Raw genomic sequence first — 18,927 nt, 5'->3', positions numbered from 1 at the left:
TAAAGATGTACGTTTAAGCTTGATAAAAAACGATCGGCGTCAACAATGAGGTGGCATGGCGTTCAACACGGCTGTGTATTCAGGACAGATGTTACTGGAAATATGGGACGAATGTATGTATAGTTGGAGACAGACAGTCATGCAAACACAGGCAGCAAGGCAGGCAGACAGTGTACCAGAGAAGGAGTGGGGACAGGCTCTTTGGGGCTGGTGACCACATTGGCCTTGTTGTTGATCTGGAGGGACAGAGTGGACAAACAGGTAGACAGACGAGACAAGGGCAGAAGTGACAAGACTTAGTGTCCGGACAGTCGCTCTTCAAGCAGTCGCTGTGGAGGGAAGAGTGGAACATTGTGTGTGCGCTCTGGGGTTGTCGAAAGACGCGACAAGCGTCAAACAACTGTCACCCGTCCACCGCAAGACTCTTCGATCTTTAGCTTGAACCGGATAATCAAATAAATCTTAAATCTAACCTTCAATCGCCAAATAGCTACTTAAAATGACTGAAAACAATTAATCGACGTCTATTTTAGTGTTTTAGTTTGGCCCAAGTCCCACCCACTAACATGGAGGAGGCGGAGCTTATGCCCTATCCTGCAGCCAGCCACCAGGGGGAGCACTACTTGCTTTGGTTTCACTTTTGAGGAGCAGTTCCACCGCCCATCTATATACAGTCTATGGCTTTTACACATTTGTGCTAATTACTAGCTTAAACCATGCTAAAATCATAATATGGCTTCCGGTTACGATTCTGTTGTGTCCTCCTGCCTACTAGACCTGGGTTACAATTTACTCTCCGTGTTATTGCTTATTAAATACATTTTCTGCAAAAACTCTATTAATAAAGGGTTTTGTACAGTAAGAGAGAGGAACCAAAGTCAATGCCCAGAAGTCAAATGTGTGGCTACAATGTGCGGTATGTCCCAGTTACGGACTCTTTCATTCCTATTTAAATGAACAAACATATAAGATGTCAAACATAGCATGTATTCAGTTCGTACTTTTTACAATTATTATAACCAGTTTTACTCGAGCCTTAACACCTAAATGTATACGGACAATACGAAACCCTTGATAAGGACATAGTCGTGCGTAGAGGATTGTTCCGTGTGAAAATAAAAAAAACAGGATAAGACTCAGACCAGTAAAATAAAAGTGTAAAAATAACACATTAACAAAACATTAACAAAGGAATTCCCTGTAACATTTTTTCCACAAAGCAGGAAAAAGGAAATGAATCAAGAGTCCTGGCCAGCTGCCAGTCAGAAGGACCAGCTACCAGTCTGCGGTGATGGAAAACTACTGTTTTATCTGCGCTACATAGCTATAGCTGTGGTAACACACTCAGAATCTATGGGTCAAGGAGAAGGGTCACATCTTAATGATTTCCATTACGCACTGTGTGGAAAGAAAGTGCTAAAAAACAAAACTACACTACATCTTCTCTATAGCTGCCGTTCATCCTAGGCTGGGGGGACATTACATGACATATGGTATATTTGTAGTGATGGGAGGTTAACAACAGTGGCTATGCAGTTAATTAGCTGGAAAACAAGCTGGCCAACTAACCTGACCGCTGAGAATACAGAGGTCATTAGTTCAAGTTGTCCATCTACACTGATGAGGCATTACATTATGACCACCTCCCTAATAATTTGTAGGTCTCCCTTGTGCCTTCTGACTCATCACAGAATAGACATGGGCCTTCTGAGGGTGTCCTGTGGTGGAATTTGGGTCTTATGGGTTGAGGGGTTGGGGACTCTGTGGATCAATCATCTCACAGATACTTGATCAGTTTGGGATCTAGTGAATTTGGAGGCCAGGTCAACACCTTGTGCTGTTCTTCATGTTTTTTTGAGTTGTTCCTAAATTGTCCCTGCTGGGGATGGCTGCTGCCATCAAGGAGTGTCATTGCTATGGGTTGGGGGTGCCTGGTCTGGTCTAGGTGGGTGCTACACGTCTAAGCAACATCCACACCAATGAATGCCAGGTCCAAACGGTTCCCAGCAGAACATTGAATTGTCACAAGATGGTCGACGTTTTTTCACTTCTCCTGTCAGTGGTCATAATGTTGTGGCTGATCGGTGTGTTTTCACTCAAGAATATAGAAGGAATTGTGTATGGACAGAGTAACCCAGCATCATACCGTTGAGGATACAGCGGGTACCCTAGGGCTAAAGCTACGCTACCACACCATCCCAGTGTGTGGTTATTCACCGTTGAGTCATGCAGTGTCTCCCCAGGAATTTAAATACAACAAGGTTTCTATGGTTAACTACCAACTGCAGCTGTCAGTCGGTAACAAGCAGCAGCAGCAGCAGCAAGCTTAGGCCTACCCTCAAGGGTTCTGTACCATCCGTCTTCCTTCTCTGCGTTGCAACACAACAAGAGAAACTGAATCTACGTCTGATTATACAATCTGAAACTCTCTCTCTCTCACACATGCTCACAGCTTCACTCTCACTTTCTCATCCATATACAGTCAATGTAATCTTTTCACCCATGACTGGTGTGAGAGCACTTCCCTCGGAAAAAAAATAATCGCATTATTAACATCACATTAGTGATTTGTTGGATTGAAAGAGGCGGCGAGGGTATTGACCATGAGAAGGAGCAATTATCGTGATTGAAGAGAGAGAGAAAAAAAAAGGAGGAACGCCACGAGAAGGAAGTTATCAAGAGAAGAAGAAGAAGAAGCACATTAGTCATTTAGACAGATTAAAAGGGAAGTGCCTCAGAACTAAAGCTCAGTTTACCAACAGCATCATTTAGAGAAATGCCTGGAACTCTACAGAGCTGTTCAGCAAGTCGCGGCCCAGCGATCCATGTATACAGTGGAGATTGTTCTTCTTCTTCCACTTTCTCATTTCCCAAACTATGGGGTGGCCTACAGTGATAATAATGTAACGTGTGTGCGCATGTAAAAAGAAACTGGTGGCATTAAAAGAAAAGACAAGTCAAAGTTAACAAGCTAACGGAGACTATACCGATGCTAAAAGGAGATTGATTGACCATTTATAGTTATTAAGAGGAGAGAAAATGACTCTGATGAATGATAATATTCCTCTTTGAGTGTAACAGCACATTAATTAGCTTTAAAGGTGTGTATCTTTTAGTTTGAGGTCAAATTCAGCCAATCATTTCCTGCCTTTGTCACTTGTCTGCGTTTATATAATTTATCCGGAGAAACCATGTAATTGCTTGCGGGAAACACATGTTGTTGTTGGCTTTATTTGTACTAAAATAACTGACATTCACCTCAACAGTGTCAGGGTGGCGGCAGGAGTCTCAGAGGACGATATTCTAACACCTTTGCTATAAAACTGAAACCCGTAGCAAGATATGGCTAAAGCTTGTTACATAATCCGTGAGAAGCGAGAAATTTGTTCTTGCTCCTAGGGCTGGGAGAACAAGAACAAAGTTCGTTTGGGCTAAGTAATTCACACTTCACCAGAAACTAAAGTGCCGAACTCCGGGGAAGTCCTCAAAGGCCCCTCCCACTTCAGCATACGTCACACGCGCTAAGCATTGTGGGAGATCCGGGAGGCACGTGCACCCACAACGGTATGCCGATCTCTACCCAGGAGAGATTAGCGGTCACGCTGCAAATATTAGCATCCGGGCGCTCACAGAGTGACGGCTAGCATTCCCACTTTTCCACATTAACCACGCCCACTTCCAATATCTCTTGACCAATCACAGAACAGTAACCGGACACCACACGAGAAAAAAGTTCTGCTCGGTTGATGTGTCGAGAACAAGCTGCGAGAACTCCCAAACGAGAGCTGCAGGAACAAATTTCTCGCTTCTTGCAGAGTATCTAACAGCCTTAGGAAGAATTATTATTATCTAAAGGAAAAAAAAAAGAAATGACAGTGTTGAAGGGAGTGAAATCAAGTCTGGCTCATCAACACCCTAAGAAAGGGTGAGATTGAATACCAGAATTAGAAGCAGAAGGTGGAAATAGGACGCACACATACACACACACATATATATACAGTATATACACACTCTCTTTGGTTTTGTCAATGGAGAACTTTCATCTCATGACAACTGAGTGGTGAACAACAGAGATCTGAAGCTCATCTCCCACCCATGACTCATTATTTAATCATCAGTTATTAGTTTCCAACCTCAGCTGTGAGAGAGACGACACTCCTCCTTCTTTCACACAAACCAACAAAGCAGAGGAGGAACGATACGGGGAAATATCTGTCGCACCCACTCGGAAAAGACAGATTTCCTCCCGAGCTCTGTTCTTTTCACTCATTTCAACGGCTATTCAAAGAACAAAACTCGAACATTAGAACCAAAACGTCCGCCAGACTTGCATGACCCCTAGTCTGTAAAGCGACGGTACATGCCGTCTGAGCATTTTGTTCAGGTGCAGAAGCTGGAAAAGCGAAGACAGAGACGGAAGTTGTACTTACTTTGACACCATCTGGTTTTTTGTTCAGCAGGCTCTTGGCTGCTGTAGAGAAAAAAAGGATAACAATGCGAGGAAGTCAGTGGCAAGCTGGGATGAACGACCACAGCACATACACACTCATGCTTGCACGCACACAAACAAACAAACAAACACACAAGGTCTTTTTCAAGGCTGGCCAAGTACTAGCACTTGCTAGCATTGGAAGTAGAAGAGAAAAATGCAAATTACTTCAAAACTTAGTGAATCCTTAGTCTGGGACATGCATTTAGATTCTTCTGATAAAACTAGAGGAGACGCAGTCAGAGCAGCAGTGCTAATCCTTAGCTTCTCCTCGCACTTTCACTCAAGTGTTTTGTCTCAAAACACATCACGGACAGAACCACTTTTGATTTATTACCAGTTAGCTTGAATTATGTGAGTGGTGATTCTTCGCTGTCGGTTCATCTACCTGTCAGTTAACATGCAAGGACGGTCTGAGAGATGGATGATTGGTAGAGGAAGGGAGAGCAGGACGGAAGGGGGGGGGGGGGGGGGGGGGGGGGGGGGGGGTGGTTGCAGTGGGGGTTTGGGTCTTTTTTGAGGTTTGTTTGCAGGATTATTATGGATTATCAAACCATAAGACGCGTGCATGTTTAGTAATTGATAGAGGCTTTGCAGCAACATTGGATATCTCTTGGTAGCCATATTAGGGGACATTTGAGAGGCTGTAATGTAATAACCAGTCTGTCTTAGATGGAATCGTTCAGTATTTAGCCACAGCTATGACTCAAACCATCTTAAAGCCAAATTTATAGCCACGCTAGCTAACTAACCTCTTGTTGTAATTGCTATATAATATTGTTCAAGCAGTCATGGTCTAAAGAGGACGATCCTGACTTTTCACCTATGATATATAACATATAATATAGTAGGTTGCGTAGAGGCCCTCACATAACTAAGTTAGCTACCATAATAATATGAGCATGTTAGGTACGTATACACATAACAGTATCCCATTGCAGTTGGTAAAGGTTATATTTTTTGTACTAAATGTGTGTCCACAGGTGATCTTCATGATATTTTATGATAAAAATGACTAAAAAAAGATTTTTCCTTTCTTTAAAGACATGATTAAAAGGTGTAAATATGTCTACAGTTAGCAACCGCCGTTATACAGGCATGTAGTGAATGTATGTACAATTTTAAAGACTAAAGTGTTCATTATTAGATGATAAAATAAGATAATCCTGTAAATGACTGTATAATAATACAGGCGATTTAAGAGTTTATGTTTTTCTTGTAGTTAAATGGCACAGTATTAATATTAATGCAGCAGTTCTGCTTTTCTTAATGGGTTGCATGAGTAAATTTGCATTAATTCAAGTTAATGCGCACATTATTATATGCAAAACTTGTATTCTTACACAATATGTACACTGTATTATATGTAAACTGTATTCCTTACAGGTGTGTGCTGAATCCATGTCCAAATATTGCAAATCATTTTATATATGTGACAAATTATAAAAGGCATAGACGAACGCAAAATAATTACATTTAATGTCAATATTAAACAAAATTGCAAATCTGTTTGTTGTTGCTGTATAAATACGTTTTAAACTATAAATTGCGATTGTTATAATTTTTCCCCTGAGTCAGAATTGGTGAATTATACACAGAACAGCCACAACATTAAAACCACTGACGGGTGCTGTAAATAATAATAATGTGTTTTGCTGGGATACTTTGGGTCACATGTCTAAATTCTATATTTAGATTATTTTCTTATGAAATTAGCACAAACACAACAAAGAGGCATTGAGCCAGTCTCCAAAAATCCCCACTTCCCAATCTGATTAATCGTGAGTGAACAACAGAGCCCCACACAGCAGCGGGCCAGTGGATTTCAGCGATGTGGCCGACTGGTCTAATGCCACAGTAAACGTGGTAGATGTGGCCACCGAGGGATACCCTGTGTCGGCTGAAAGCTTCTATGCCGGTGCTTGGACAGACATGACGTGCCTCAGAGCCAAACCTGGCGCTGTGGTTTAGTGACAGCTATGCGAGGGGGTGGGGGTGGGGGGGCTCTTACCTTACACACGAGTTACCACACAAGAAGAGGAAGGAAGAAAAACAAAAGTAAACACTAGGGGTATATATATTTATATATATATATATATTTACACCGATACTGATTTGACACTGTCAGCTTAGAGACGGCAAAAACAAAACTTAAGTAGATGAGAGAAGGTAAGCTATCCTGTCATTTGTCATAAAGAAACACAATCAATTCTGTTTAGAGTAAGGTTTGCCCTTTAAAGGGACCTTTAAATGGGACTGTATTGATCCGTGTGGACGTTCAGACTGTGTTGACAGCAGCTCAGAAGGACGGACAGATGGAGCTAAATGGGATCTAAAGGCCAGCGAAAACCAGCCGTACTCAAAAGAGCGGCGTCTTAAACAATAGCCGGATACATAATAAAGACTGGAGGGTGACATCAATAGTGATATTTCAGACGGCGACAGCGAGCAGCACTGTCTTCGAAGAGAATCAGTACTTCAGGCAGGACGGAAAGGAAAGAAATGTGACGATTAGCGGCCAGCCTTCAATGGAACCGGTTCAGTCCTACCTGAGAAGTTGCGAGTGGCGAGCATAGTAGTCAAGATAGCACCCTGTGGGGGGAGAGAGGAGTGGACACTTGAGAGAAACAAACTTCTATGTTTACACTGAAATGTTAACGATTAGGCGTTCGGCTCTCTAGTGCAGGATGCGGTTGATTTCTGTAGCATCGCGGAAAGAAACGCTCACCTTGAGTTTCCTTCTCGCGTTGAATTTCTTGAGGCACTCCACGGTCTCCTGCCTGTGCATCATGGACGCCACAGTGGAGCGTTGCTGTGAACACAGACAAGATGGTTTCATTTAGGAGACCACCAGAAGAAGACGACGTTGAAGTGGCGAAGTGGTTTGTGTGACACCTACGCAGATCCAGGGGTGTTTGAGCGCGTCCGTGGCCGTGACTCTCTTGGCTGGGTTGATGGTCAGCATCTTGTTGATCAGGTCTTTGGCATCCGGGGTCACCGTGTCCCACTCTGGAGACGGGAACTGTTCGAGGAACGACGACAGCATGGAAACCATCAACAGCGTCCCACCAAACAATTTATTCCCCTTCGTCTTCATATATCTGCTAACAGGACACTCCTCCTTCTGCAACTTGTTCCCTATAAACAACTTATTATCTGTATGTGGATGTAACATCTGCATTTAACTAGATTAATGCTCATTATAAATACAAATAAAAGTAGTTAGTTTGACTAAACTTATACAGAAACGAAGTGCACTGTGTAATGTAGGCTCTCAACTGTAGTTTCAGAACCAAGAGCAGCGCTGTTTTCAATGCGTACGTCATGATTTTGGCTTCACACATTCACCCCTGACGTTAGTTAGACACTAGACAAAACTCAGATTATAACTCCAACCCTGAAAGCTTCCATAATCTCTGGTAATAAAAGAAAATAAAGACATCAGTGACCAAATCAGCGGTGTTTCATTATTAATTAACCACATGCTGACATTCATTAATACACAGGATTAGATGTAACAATCCCTTGTGCCAAAATCCCAGGGAAAACACATTTAGAGGCCCTGTTCAACTGAGAAACCCTAACAAACCTACAGTCATGTGATTTGACGCTTAATCTACAATCCAAATGAACTAAGTAAATGCTGCTGGCTTGTATGGTCCGCTCAGCAGCAGACGCTAACTCACACCTTGTGAAATATAAGCTAACCAAATGCTACTGGCTAGCGTAACCTAAAATCTAAATAAACTGAGTAAATGCTGCTGGCTTGTAGGCCCACAGAGCAGCAGAGGATAATTCAAACATTGTGAAACATGAGCTAACCTAACGCTGCTGGCTTGTATGGCCTGCTCAGCAGCTAACCATAGCTCCCAAGCAATATGAAAACATCAGGAACTTGGTCTAAACAACAGCAGTAGGCAGCATGTCATTGGGGTTTTCAAGTGGGCACCTCCCTTCACTGATGTTTCGTTAAGTTAGGCCCACGACACCTCAAGAAGGCCTACGTACATAGCCTACGCCGGTGCGATTCATTTATACTTATGTGCTTGTCAGTCTGGCTCGCCCTGTAACAACTCCACCCAAACACCAGTTGGGTTTATTTTTGTTTCTACTTCCTGCTTCACTTTCAACAATGACGACTGAAACTTTTGCCAAAATTGGACCGGAATTTTGCCAAAGACAAGTCCTACAGATGTTTTTAACCTTTCCTCAATGTGTTCCATCTTTATGGATCCAAAACAATCAATTTGAAAATTGGGGAGATGGAGAAGCAGCCTGAAGTACTAGTAAGCAGAAATGCTAGTACCAAGCGGACCAATCACAGCTTTTGCGGTCTGTGTCACTTTGACATCAGCTACGGTGCTAGCTAGGGTCTGCGTAGGGTCTGGGCTGTCGCCACAGCTATGGCCTCAAATTGACGCAGGAGCGGAAACCGAATACAAGGAAGCATTGTGTGTTTACTACCAAAGGAATGTGGTCTACAGCAAGCCAGACCAGCTCCTGTTCAGACTTGTACTTTATGCTGATCACTTGTGATTGGACTCCCCAGGACATGATGTTAATACAAGGTCTAAAAGAGGCCTAAGACTGAGATTACTGTTACAGAAACACTCGTAACGCCCTGTTTGTTTGTTTGTTTGTTTATTGAGGATCCCCATTAGCCGACGCACAAACGCCAGGCTAGTCTTCCTGGGGTCCTTTTCAAAAGTTCAAAGTAAAATAATATTACACAAATCCAGTTACAAAACATACACAAATCGAGTTACAAATCCCTGTTCTTTCAGAGCAGACTTTAAACAACCCACTTTTCAAAGATTTGACCACACAGTTACAAACTTTAGGGTCAGGTGATGTTTGTCATCCTTCTCTCGCTGCTCTGTTTTGAAACTTTGAAGTATGTGGTCGAAAAGAAATGTGGGGATCCTAGAGGTGGGGGCATTTTGCTTTTAATCTACCTCTATCTTTGCTCCAGTGTGTTGGAAAAAACACTGTAACAGGAGTACTGCAGTTGTGAAAAAGGACAAACTAGATTTGATTGTTTTCAGACATTCAAGCATTATGCAAGGTTTCATAACTTTGTTTCAGTCTTTCTAAACCTTTTCAATCCCTTACAACATATGCATATCTGTACCGATCCATCTCACCCTCTAATATCACACCAGTCTGAACTTCTTAATATCTGGTTTTGTCCTTTAGTGAGCAAAGAACAAGAAAAATTTTGATCTTTAGCTAATTAAAAATGTATTATTTTGCATTTGTTATATTTAAAATGACAATTATTTAGATTTTTAGAGAAAGAGAGGGAACATCTGCAAAACTCACATCATACGCCCCGGCTTTAATCTGCTGGTAGAGTCTGTGCTGGTCCTCGTCCCAGAATGGAGGGTATCCCACCAGGAGGATGTAGAGAATCACACCTACGCACACACACAGAGTTTGGTTAAAAATAATCCAGGAAGACTTTTCATACCGTGATGCTAAATAGATTTTAAATCAGAATGAATTTATTAACCAAATTTCAAGATTATCAGCGAGAAAATGCAAATTAATATCTGTTCCCATGCGCTGCAGGGGTTATTTCATGGAGATGAGCAGCTGGCAGTGATACAATTTCAATCTAGTGCCTATTGCAGAAGAAGAGGATGCAACAAGCGGATATAATGAAGAGCTCCAAACCTCAGATTGTGAAAAAGAAAGAGGAACATTGTGAATAAAAGAATAGTTTGTTTCGTGTGTTACCTCTGGGAAAATTTTTATTTTTTGGTTTTTTTTGGGGTTTTTTTAATGCGACAAATTATGAAATCCATAGCTCTGCACCATAGACTGTATAAAGATGAACGGTGGAACAACTCCTCAAAAGTGAAGCCAAAGCAAGTAGAGCTCCCCCTGGTGGCTGGCTGCAGTATAGGTCATAAGCTCCTCCCCGTCCATGTTAGTGGGCGGGACTTGGGCCGAACTAAAACACTAAACTAGACATCAAATAATTTTTTTTCCAAGGATGGTTTCTGTCATTTTAGGATGTTAATATGTTCAAGTGTCAGTTTTATGGATACGTTTCATTTTAGTTATTTGATGCTATAGAAACAGGATGTGACATAATGGCGACTACCAGTTGCCATGCCAACCACTCAGTAAAGCGGTCCTGTGGGTATCATGAGAGTTGTAAAAAAAATAAAAAAATAAGTACAGTGTATAATCCAACGTTTTCTTGGTGGAGGTAGAGCAGAGCGTAGCATTAATTAAATGAAAACGTGAGTGAGCCTAGAGGAAGTGTGGGCGGGGCATCAATATCGCAGCTCCACGTGACTCCACTCTCGGCTCATACTGCTCAAATTCTGGCTCCAAAGACACAAGATGGCACCGCCCGTATCTCCAGGAAAATAGCGTCAGCTTAGCCGATGCAAGGAAGTGGAGCTGCATTGTCCATATTTATATACAGTCTATGCTCTGCACCAGCAGTGGGGGATTCATGTACTAAAAAAAGAACAGCGGTGATAACAGACACACTGTGAGTGCTTGTGTGTGACCAGGAACAGTGGTTTTGATTGGCTGGCCAAATGCCAGGAAAAGATGAAAGGCTCTCTATCTGACGATGAGACAGCCTGACCGCAAACGAAACACCCCGGCTCCTGGTTGCTGTGGACACAGTGAGTCAGCCCAGGTGTGTTTAAAGGAGCACGAGTGTGTGTTTTCAACGGTGAGTGTGTCTGACATATCGCGCCCAGGTGGCCTGGCCCATCAGAAGTGTGTGTAATGAGTATCAGCGATGATTAATTCAAGAGGTTGGAGCCCTCTGTACTCCTCTGTGGCACGGTAGTAGCAGCAGCACACACACATTCACATGAACAGGAAGGCCTGAATGAAACGGCAGTGAACTAACAACTGGATTTAAATAGGTATCAAAAATAACCGAGTATCATTTGCAGCCAGGCAAGACGACAAATGGAAATATATGCTAAAATAGGTTGCCAATACACACTGATCAGCCACAACATTAAAACAACCTTCCTAATATTGTGTAGGTCTCCCTTGTGCCTCCAAAACAGTTGTGACTCATCAGAGAATGGACATGGGCCTTCTGAGGGTGTCCTGTGGTGTCTGGTAACACAATGCTGTTAGTGGGGGGCCTCTGTGGATCATCCGACAGATACTTGATCAGTTTGGGATCTAGTGAATTTGGAGGCCAGGTCAACACCTTGTGCTGTTCTTCATGTTTTTTTTGAGTTGTTCCTAAAGGGGCTGCTGCCATCAAGGCGTGTCATTGCTATGGGGTGGGGGTGCCTGGTCTGGTCTAGGTGGGTGCTACATGTCTAAGTAACATCCACACCAATGAATGCCAGGTCCAAAAGTTTCCCAGCAGAACACTGAATTGTCACAAGATGGTCAATGGTATTCACTTCTCCTGTCTGTGGTCATAATGTTGTGGCTGACAGGTGTATTTCTCCACCCACAGCTGTCTACGTTTTATTAATTCACTGCATGAGAACTTAATTTAAAAGCTGATTATATTCAACTCTGTTTAAACACAACCTTCATCTAAGTCTTTTATTTTTATTTTTTTATTCTCAGGGTCTGAAGGAAACCTTACCACAGGCCCACATGTCCACAGGCTTGCCATAGGGATCTTTCCTCAGCACCTCTGGAGACAAGTACCCTGGTGTCCCGGCGAAGCCTGAAACACACACACGAGCATAAAAACAAATAAATAAAACCTCCTGTGTGTAGAAATCCATCAAAAGCTTCTTAGACGTTTCACAGAAGCTTGGGAAAAGAGGTCCCGCAGATTTAGGTTTATGAGGCGAGAGAAAGGAAAACAGCGGCGTGTGTGGTTTAGCTCGCGATCAGTAACACGCAGCCTACTTTTAAAACAACCTCAAAACCCTGGCGAGCCCAGAGGGCAATGAGACATAGTAGAAGTAAAGTCAAAAGACGAAGCGAACTGGTTCCAGATGGAGGGGGGTGGTACTGGGGGAATAGGCTAATTATCTCCACTCTTCAGGGAATAGTGACAGAGAACAGGCCTGATATCTGTTCAATTCAAGAGCTGAGATAAGAGCCGAGAGCAGTGGCACACCTAGTCCCCTCAGACAGGTACAGGGCTCTGGTGACAGAACGGCACAGTTGATTGAGACGTGCAAAGAAATAATAAGTCAAATGCAGTCAAACGCTTAAAAAAGATGTAGAACAGTCAAAAAGAAAAGAAAAGAAATCAAAAAAATGACAGGGGATCGAATTCGGGACGTCATATTGCCCTTCGTGCACGTGCACCAATGAGCCAAAACATAATAACCACTCACAGATGAAGCAGTGAGCAATTGCGCACGCAAAGTATTGGATATATTGATACGGTAAGTCATTTCCTGGATTAAAAAATATTTTTTCTTCATCCTCAACATCTGATAGGGATTCTTAAAATTTTATCCCGTAAAAATCTCCCTGTGGACTCTCAATTTTCTGTTGGAAAAAGTCCTTATGGGTTGCTCCCAGTAGGCAACGCTGAAAACCTGCCAACGTTGCTCCGGGAAGGGATGTCCTGGAACTAGTCTGATCCTCAGTGACTCCAATACGCAATTTAGGGCTTAAAAATTCTGCTGTTTCTAACGAGATTTAAAAAATTTTGTTATCTATATTTGTAAGAATATAAAAAAGTGGCTTGGTTATCACGTACAAACCTGATTTAGATCTGTAAATAAAGAGTTATTGATGCAGGGATATCATATTTATACCCAATACAGAGTAAACTGTGACTGTTAAACATTACAAGGACGTCAGAGGATAATATATTTCAGATAAACGAATATTCAAAAGCAAAAAAATTTTAGTACTCACCGAACCACGCCTGCTGGTCTCCCTGCACTTCAATGGCCAGACCAAAATCCGCCAGTTTGACAGCCGCCCCCTTCAGCTTGCTGGCTAAGAGCAAATTCTCAGGCTTGGAGGAGCGAAGGAACACAGAAAGAAAACGTTCAGTGTCTCAGATTAACATCAATTCAGAAATAAAAATAAACATGGCTGAGGTCAAGGCTGGAAAGAGTTTGGTCGCTGGCAGCTAACAGGCTTTTAAAACTAGAGGAAGGGTTGTTACGGCGCCCAGTGACATTAAGGACTGATGTTAGTGTGTTTGAGCGTTCAGCAGGTCAGACTAATAGTTAGAGAGCTGCAGGCCAGCTGTCGCAGCTCAGCGGATAATGTCTACTGGATAGGGACGGGAGGGACGCGTCCTCTTCACGCACGATGTCGCGGCCGACTCCTGCTGTGCCCCGGCTACGTTCGGGTTCAGTCAGGGGCCACGGCTGGCCTCAGCTGAGCAAGCACGGACAGGCGGACGCTGTTCAGCAAGGTGATGCCGGCAGGCTGCGCTCAAATGGACTGTGCCCGCCCGCCGCCTGCCCGTCCGTCCGGTGAGAGGAAGGGCTGGGCGATAGAGGTGACTCATGCCAAAGGCCAGGAAATGTTCCGAGAGGAGAAGGGCTTCAGGAAACAGTTCAGAGAGGATGAATAATGTATTTGTTGACATTTTCAAAGCGGTTTACTTGATGGAGCCAAGAAGGAGACTAGTCAAAGAGACCGAGCTGGACAAACAACAACAAAAGAGGGAGGCTGCTGTTGGTTATGAGAGGCCGGGGAAGTCACAGTTTATTCTACTATACTTCAATTTTGGCTCATGTGATGTCAAAAGGTCAGTAAAATCCCTAAAATCGGGAATTGGAAAATCCCAGCTCCTATACCTTTCCCTTACTTGTGTCGTCTTCCTGTTGACCATGCAACTTTTCTCCTCCTGGGCCTGTTTGACTATTTACAAAGCCTGAAATATAATCCATCAACTAATTCTGTGTTCGCCAATGTCTTCTCGGAAACCACGGGCAGTATTTGTATCAACTGAAGTCACAGAGAATCATTCAAGACGGATTAAATTTGAGCTGGAGCACAATACGAAGGTACAACGTAGGTACAACGTAGGCCTATATATTTGGCGGTTGGTTAGTTTAAAACGGACCTAATTATGACAAACAATAATGTTGTACAAGATGCTTCAAACTGGGACTGCAACACTGCCTAGAAATTATGATCATGCATAGATGAACGGTTGATCTGGGCAGGGAGTGAACGGTCGATACCCGTGGTCAACATGTTGGATGTGAGAGAGGCGGGCAGGTGCAGAGACTTTGAAAGGGGCCCAATGGTCACGGTTAGACGAGTGGGTCTGAGCGTCACTAAATCGTCAAGGCTTGTGGTGAGCTACCAGTCAACGCTGGAGGGTAACTACTGAAAGGGGTCAAGGGAAGGAGGAAACCACCATGAACTGCTGACAAATGCTGTACGGTTTGTCAACACTGAGGTTTACTGAAGCCTCAAGAAGAAGAAGGGAAACTGTCGTCACAAGTTAAGTCCTTTCACTGAATGTCCTCTTTTCTTGCAGACTGGTTGTGAAACTAGACTGCTAGACTGGGCAGTTACACAATTTGGACTCTTGTTGTCTTTACTGAACATATATGCATCTGCTTTTTGTGCAGCCTGGTAAACGGACAAGATGCATGAACACATACTGTATTCATACATGTATGCAACCTCAAGCAGAATCAGTTGTGAAAGTGGAAATAAATGAATGCACCATAGACTGTATATAAATATGGACTACGCGTCCCCAGTTCCTTACATCGACCAAGATCTTGTGACTTTGGAGCCAGGGATTAAATTTTTTATTATTATTTTTTTTTTTTTACATTGTGGTCACATGGGACCGTTTTTTGGAGAGGTGGTAGTTGCGATTATGTCACATCCTGTTTCTATAACGTCAAATAACTAACTAAAACGAAAGTCATACAAAAAAATTGACACTTGAACATTCATCAACATTATATTAACTACCAAAAATGACAGAAACCATTCTTGAAAAAACATTAATTGATGTGTATTTTAGTGTTTTAGTTAGGCCCAAGTCCCGCCCACTAACATTGAGGGGGTGGAGCTTATGACCTATACTGCAGCCAGCCACCAGGGGGAGCTCTACTTGCTTTGGCTTCACTTTAGAGGAGCAGTTCCACCGTCCATCTTTATACAGTCTATGGCAGGCACACACAGTCCCACAATGAATGACCGTATGTCTCATTCTGCACCGCCTACACCTCGCCCACACTAACATTTCTAATACCTCATTCATGTCATTCACCGAAATCAATTTAAATCAGCTGATGTTCACTTTTCAAGGTTACTTGAGCATGTGTGACTCGTGAGTCATGCAGTTCAGGAGGGCATGCCGTTGGCAAAGGACGAGCAGGAGGTAAGGCGAAATAGAAAAGAGGAGAAGCGGAGGAGGAGTTGGGGTAAATGTGTTATTAATCAACATGCAGTCATTGCAAATGCTCCCTAAAAAAACCCAATCACAGTCCTGGTGGAAAGGCAAGAAGGAAGATAAAGGTTAAGGGGAAAGGGGGCAGAGCAAGCTTTGACTTGGATGATGCACATCTAATCCTAGCCATCCTTGCAGTTGGACAGGTATTGATATTCACTACATCTATACCAAAAGGCCAGTTTGTGGATTCCACATCTATGCATCTGCGCAGAACCGTTGTATTAAGTCGTATCCACAACCATTTTTGTTTAACTGCCCGGTTTTCATGCACACATGAAGTACAAGTACACAGCATGCGTTCAAGAGCGCACAAGCCATGAACTTGCCTTTACCATGGAGCCCTCAGCCTGGGCTGTATGTCTGGATATCATTTCTCAATTGCTGACAACAGCACGGGTCTTTGTCTTTGATTGCTCTCGGTTTTACCTCTAAACATTCACGTTTAGATGATCTGACTGCGTCGTCGGCTCGTTCACAACCACTTCTTTGCAGCAACAAGGCTCTAGTTTCTAGCCCAGCTGGACCATTGTCAGCGTTGAGAAGTGGGAGGAATGATTTCAGGTTGACCCTGGGAGTATGTGAATGTTATGTGACTCACAGCTACGCTCCCACTTTTAACACCAGCACCAAAGATTTGTGTCAGGAAAAAAAGCTAGTTCTTTTGGTTAAATACACACAAATCAGTTTAAATTAAGCTTAAAACTCATTTAAATGACAATTATGCTGTTGTGACAACTGGCAAACTGATTTATATTCACAACTAGAGCCAGGGTCTGTTTTAGATTAATTCACTTTGAATTTGCTCGTCGTCCAACACCGGCAGCCGAGGCTGTTGGGGGAATCGCCGCGTTCAGAATAACACGTTGGACACCAGGCTGTCAAACAAAACATGACTTGTCAGAAACGGATATGAGTCTGGGAAAAGCTCAAAGCTGGACAATTGTAGTGTTTCCATGTTAGGTCAAAATGAGGAACTGAAAGTTTAAAAAAGAAAGTGAAATGAATGAATGAATGAATGAGCGTCTGCTTTACACATTATTTTGGGAAATATGACGCTATCATAACTGACGGTAATGGCTAGGAGTATGACAACAAAACCTGGAGTTGAAAAAGCTTGAAATACTTTTGTGCATTAGCTGCAGCTCTAAAAGATTTGCTAATGTGCTTTATGGACACTCAGACTGTCTCTGTTATCTGTTAATGGACTGCTGCTTTGTTTTATTTCTTACGAATGCATTCAAATAGCCTCTGACTGCAAACCAGCGTGGCTTTCTGGCCTCGGTGAGGTTGAGGTGAGGTTACGTCGGCCGCACGCATGCAAACACGGGTGACGGAAACAAATAAACATCCAGAAAGCATTTCACTAATGGCGACATGTAGGATGAGCCACATCACTCCAGCTGTCGCATCAACATAATGTACGCAACGCCCACAAACACATCTGGAGGAAAGTACAGTTCATATCAGCTTGATCTGGATCCACGCTCCCTCCGTGCTGCTAGTGTGTTGTAGCTGTAATTGGATTCTGTGTAATACACTCAGCCGTAAACTAGATAGAATTACTGGTCTGCTAAAGCAGCCTCGGGGTTCTGCTTCAGTCTGGAGGACGGACTACTGTTACTGTTGCTGCCAAGATTTCAAATACAGGTAACTTTCCTCCTCATTTTAACATCTTAAACGAAAAAGGGAACATCTCATATTACCTTACGTCGGCACATTACTGGGATTTCCCAGAACATTGCAGGGAAGAATTAATAACATTTTAATTAAGTATTAAAGGGGAATTACCGTTTTTTACAACCTGGACCTTATTTCTGGAATAAAATATGATTGTTTACTCACCCATATAACTTTGGTGTCATTTGGAGTCGTTCGGACGAGATTTAGATTCGCGTATATCCATATAGTGGGAGTGAATGGGGCACCGAAACGCAGCCTCTAAATAACGCATTATCTGCGGAGAAACTCATTCATTTCACCAATATTTTGTTATGATACGCTAGTGCTATTCCCCGTTGAGTCCGGAGTCACCTGGGTGCCCCAGTCACTCCCACTATATGGATATATGCAGATCTAAATATAGTCCGAACGACTCCTAATGACACCAGAGTGCATCAATATTATATTAACTACCTAAAATGACAAATACCATCGTAAAACTTTTTTTTTTAGTGTTTTAGTTTGACGGAAGTCCCACCCACTAACATGGAGGGGGTGGAGCTTATGACCTATACTGCAGCCAGCCACCAGGGGGAGCTCTACTTGCTTTGGCTTCATTTAGAGGAGATGTTCCTCCGTCCATCTTTATAGTTTTACCTGAGAATCTCTATCAATGTGTAATATTTGCAGAGGTTGTCTGTGATTTTAATCCAGTGCGAATCGGCATCTCTATTATCAGGGACCAGACAATTATGCGCAACACTTACAATAGGTTATTATGGCTCAAGGAGAAAATACTAGAAGAGGAATATTTCATGAATTCATATTTTTGCTGCATAAATGATTTGAAAAAAGCTAATTTCCATGGGATATGCTCAAATCTATTTCTCTGGTAAGTGACTTTTCTTTGTGTAAGGTTGTCCGTTAAAATGAAACACCACAGATTTTACACTTTACTGCATGCTGTTGGGGAACAGCAAATGTTATTTGCATCTCCGGAAGAAACTATGTGAAATCTGAACCTCAAGTGATGTCACATAACTCAGCATGAGTTGGGGTTGAAGACAACAAGTTGGAAAATTAAAAAAATCAGTTGTGAAGTTACGCTGCGAGACAGCATTCACAGCCTTGAAAAAAAAAAAAAAAAAAGCAGAGACTCAACCATTTGTAAAGACGGCGTTCCAACTGGACAACTCCAATTTCATGGTACGCCCGTCTCCAGTGAGAAAAGGATGGTCTGACATCAATCTATAAGGGAGCGTCCCATCTCTGCTTAAATGTTGGACGCTACCCGGCATTGAAAATGGTTTGAAGTTGGACAGGAGCTTCAGCTTCAAGTTGCATTTTGGGTCATGTACACACCAGGTTTTGACAAAGAGGAAGACTGTGTGCATTCTGACCCCGAAGTCAAAAATAAACTGTCATT

At 42.8% G+C, this 18,927-nt stretch overlaps 1 protein-coding gene across 4 annotated transcripts in view; it reads right to left on the bottom strand.

Moving 5' to 3' along the window:
* Positions 1-18,927, bottom strand: part of camk2d1 (calcium/calmodulin-dependent protein kinase (CaM kinase) II delta 1) — a 102,966-nt gene that overhangs the window by 15,193 nt on the left and 68,846 nt on the right. For 2 of the 4 annotated variants that reach the window (XM_084547068.1, XM_084547067.1), the window contains exons 7-13: positions 13,319-13,421; positions 12,078-12,161; positions 9,812-9,906; positions 7,389-7,511; positions 7,218-7,301; positions 7,039-7,081; positions 4,431-4,468 (exon numbers count right to left, since the gene is read on the bottom strand). In XM_084547068.1, the coding sequence (XP_084403194.1) occupies positions 4,431-4,468; positions 7,039-7,081; positions 7,218-7,301; positions 7,389-7,511; positions 9,812-9,906; positions 12,078-12,161; positions 13,319-13,421 (570 nt within the window). Of the gene's footprint in view, positions 1-4,430; positions 4,472-7,038; positions 7,082-7,217; positions 7,302-7,388; positions 7,512-9,811; positions 9,907-12,077; positions 12,162-13,318; positions 13,422-18,927 lie in introns of all 4 variants that reach the window. The other 2 variants (XM_084547066.1, XM_084547065.1) reach the window with 1 other exon arrangement.

The sequence above is a fragment of the Chelon labrosus genome (assembly GCF_963514085.1).
Source record: "Chelon labrosus genome assembly, chromosome: 1".
Classification (NCBI taxonomy): Eukaryota; Metazoa; Chordata; class Actinopteri; order Mugiliformes; family Mugilidae; genus Chelon; species Chelon labrosus.
The sequence above is the reverse complement of the archived record's forward strand: the minus strand, read 5'-3'. Positions and strand labels throughout refer to the sequence as shown.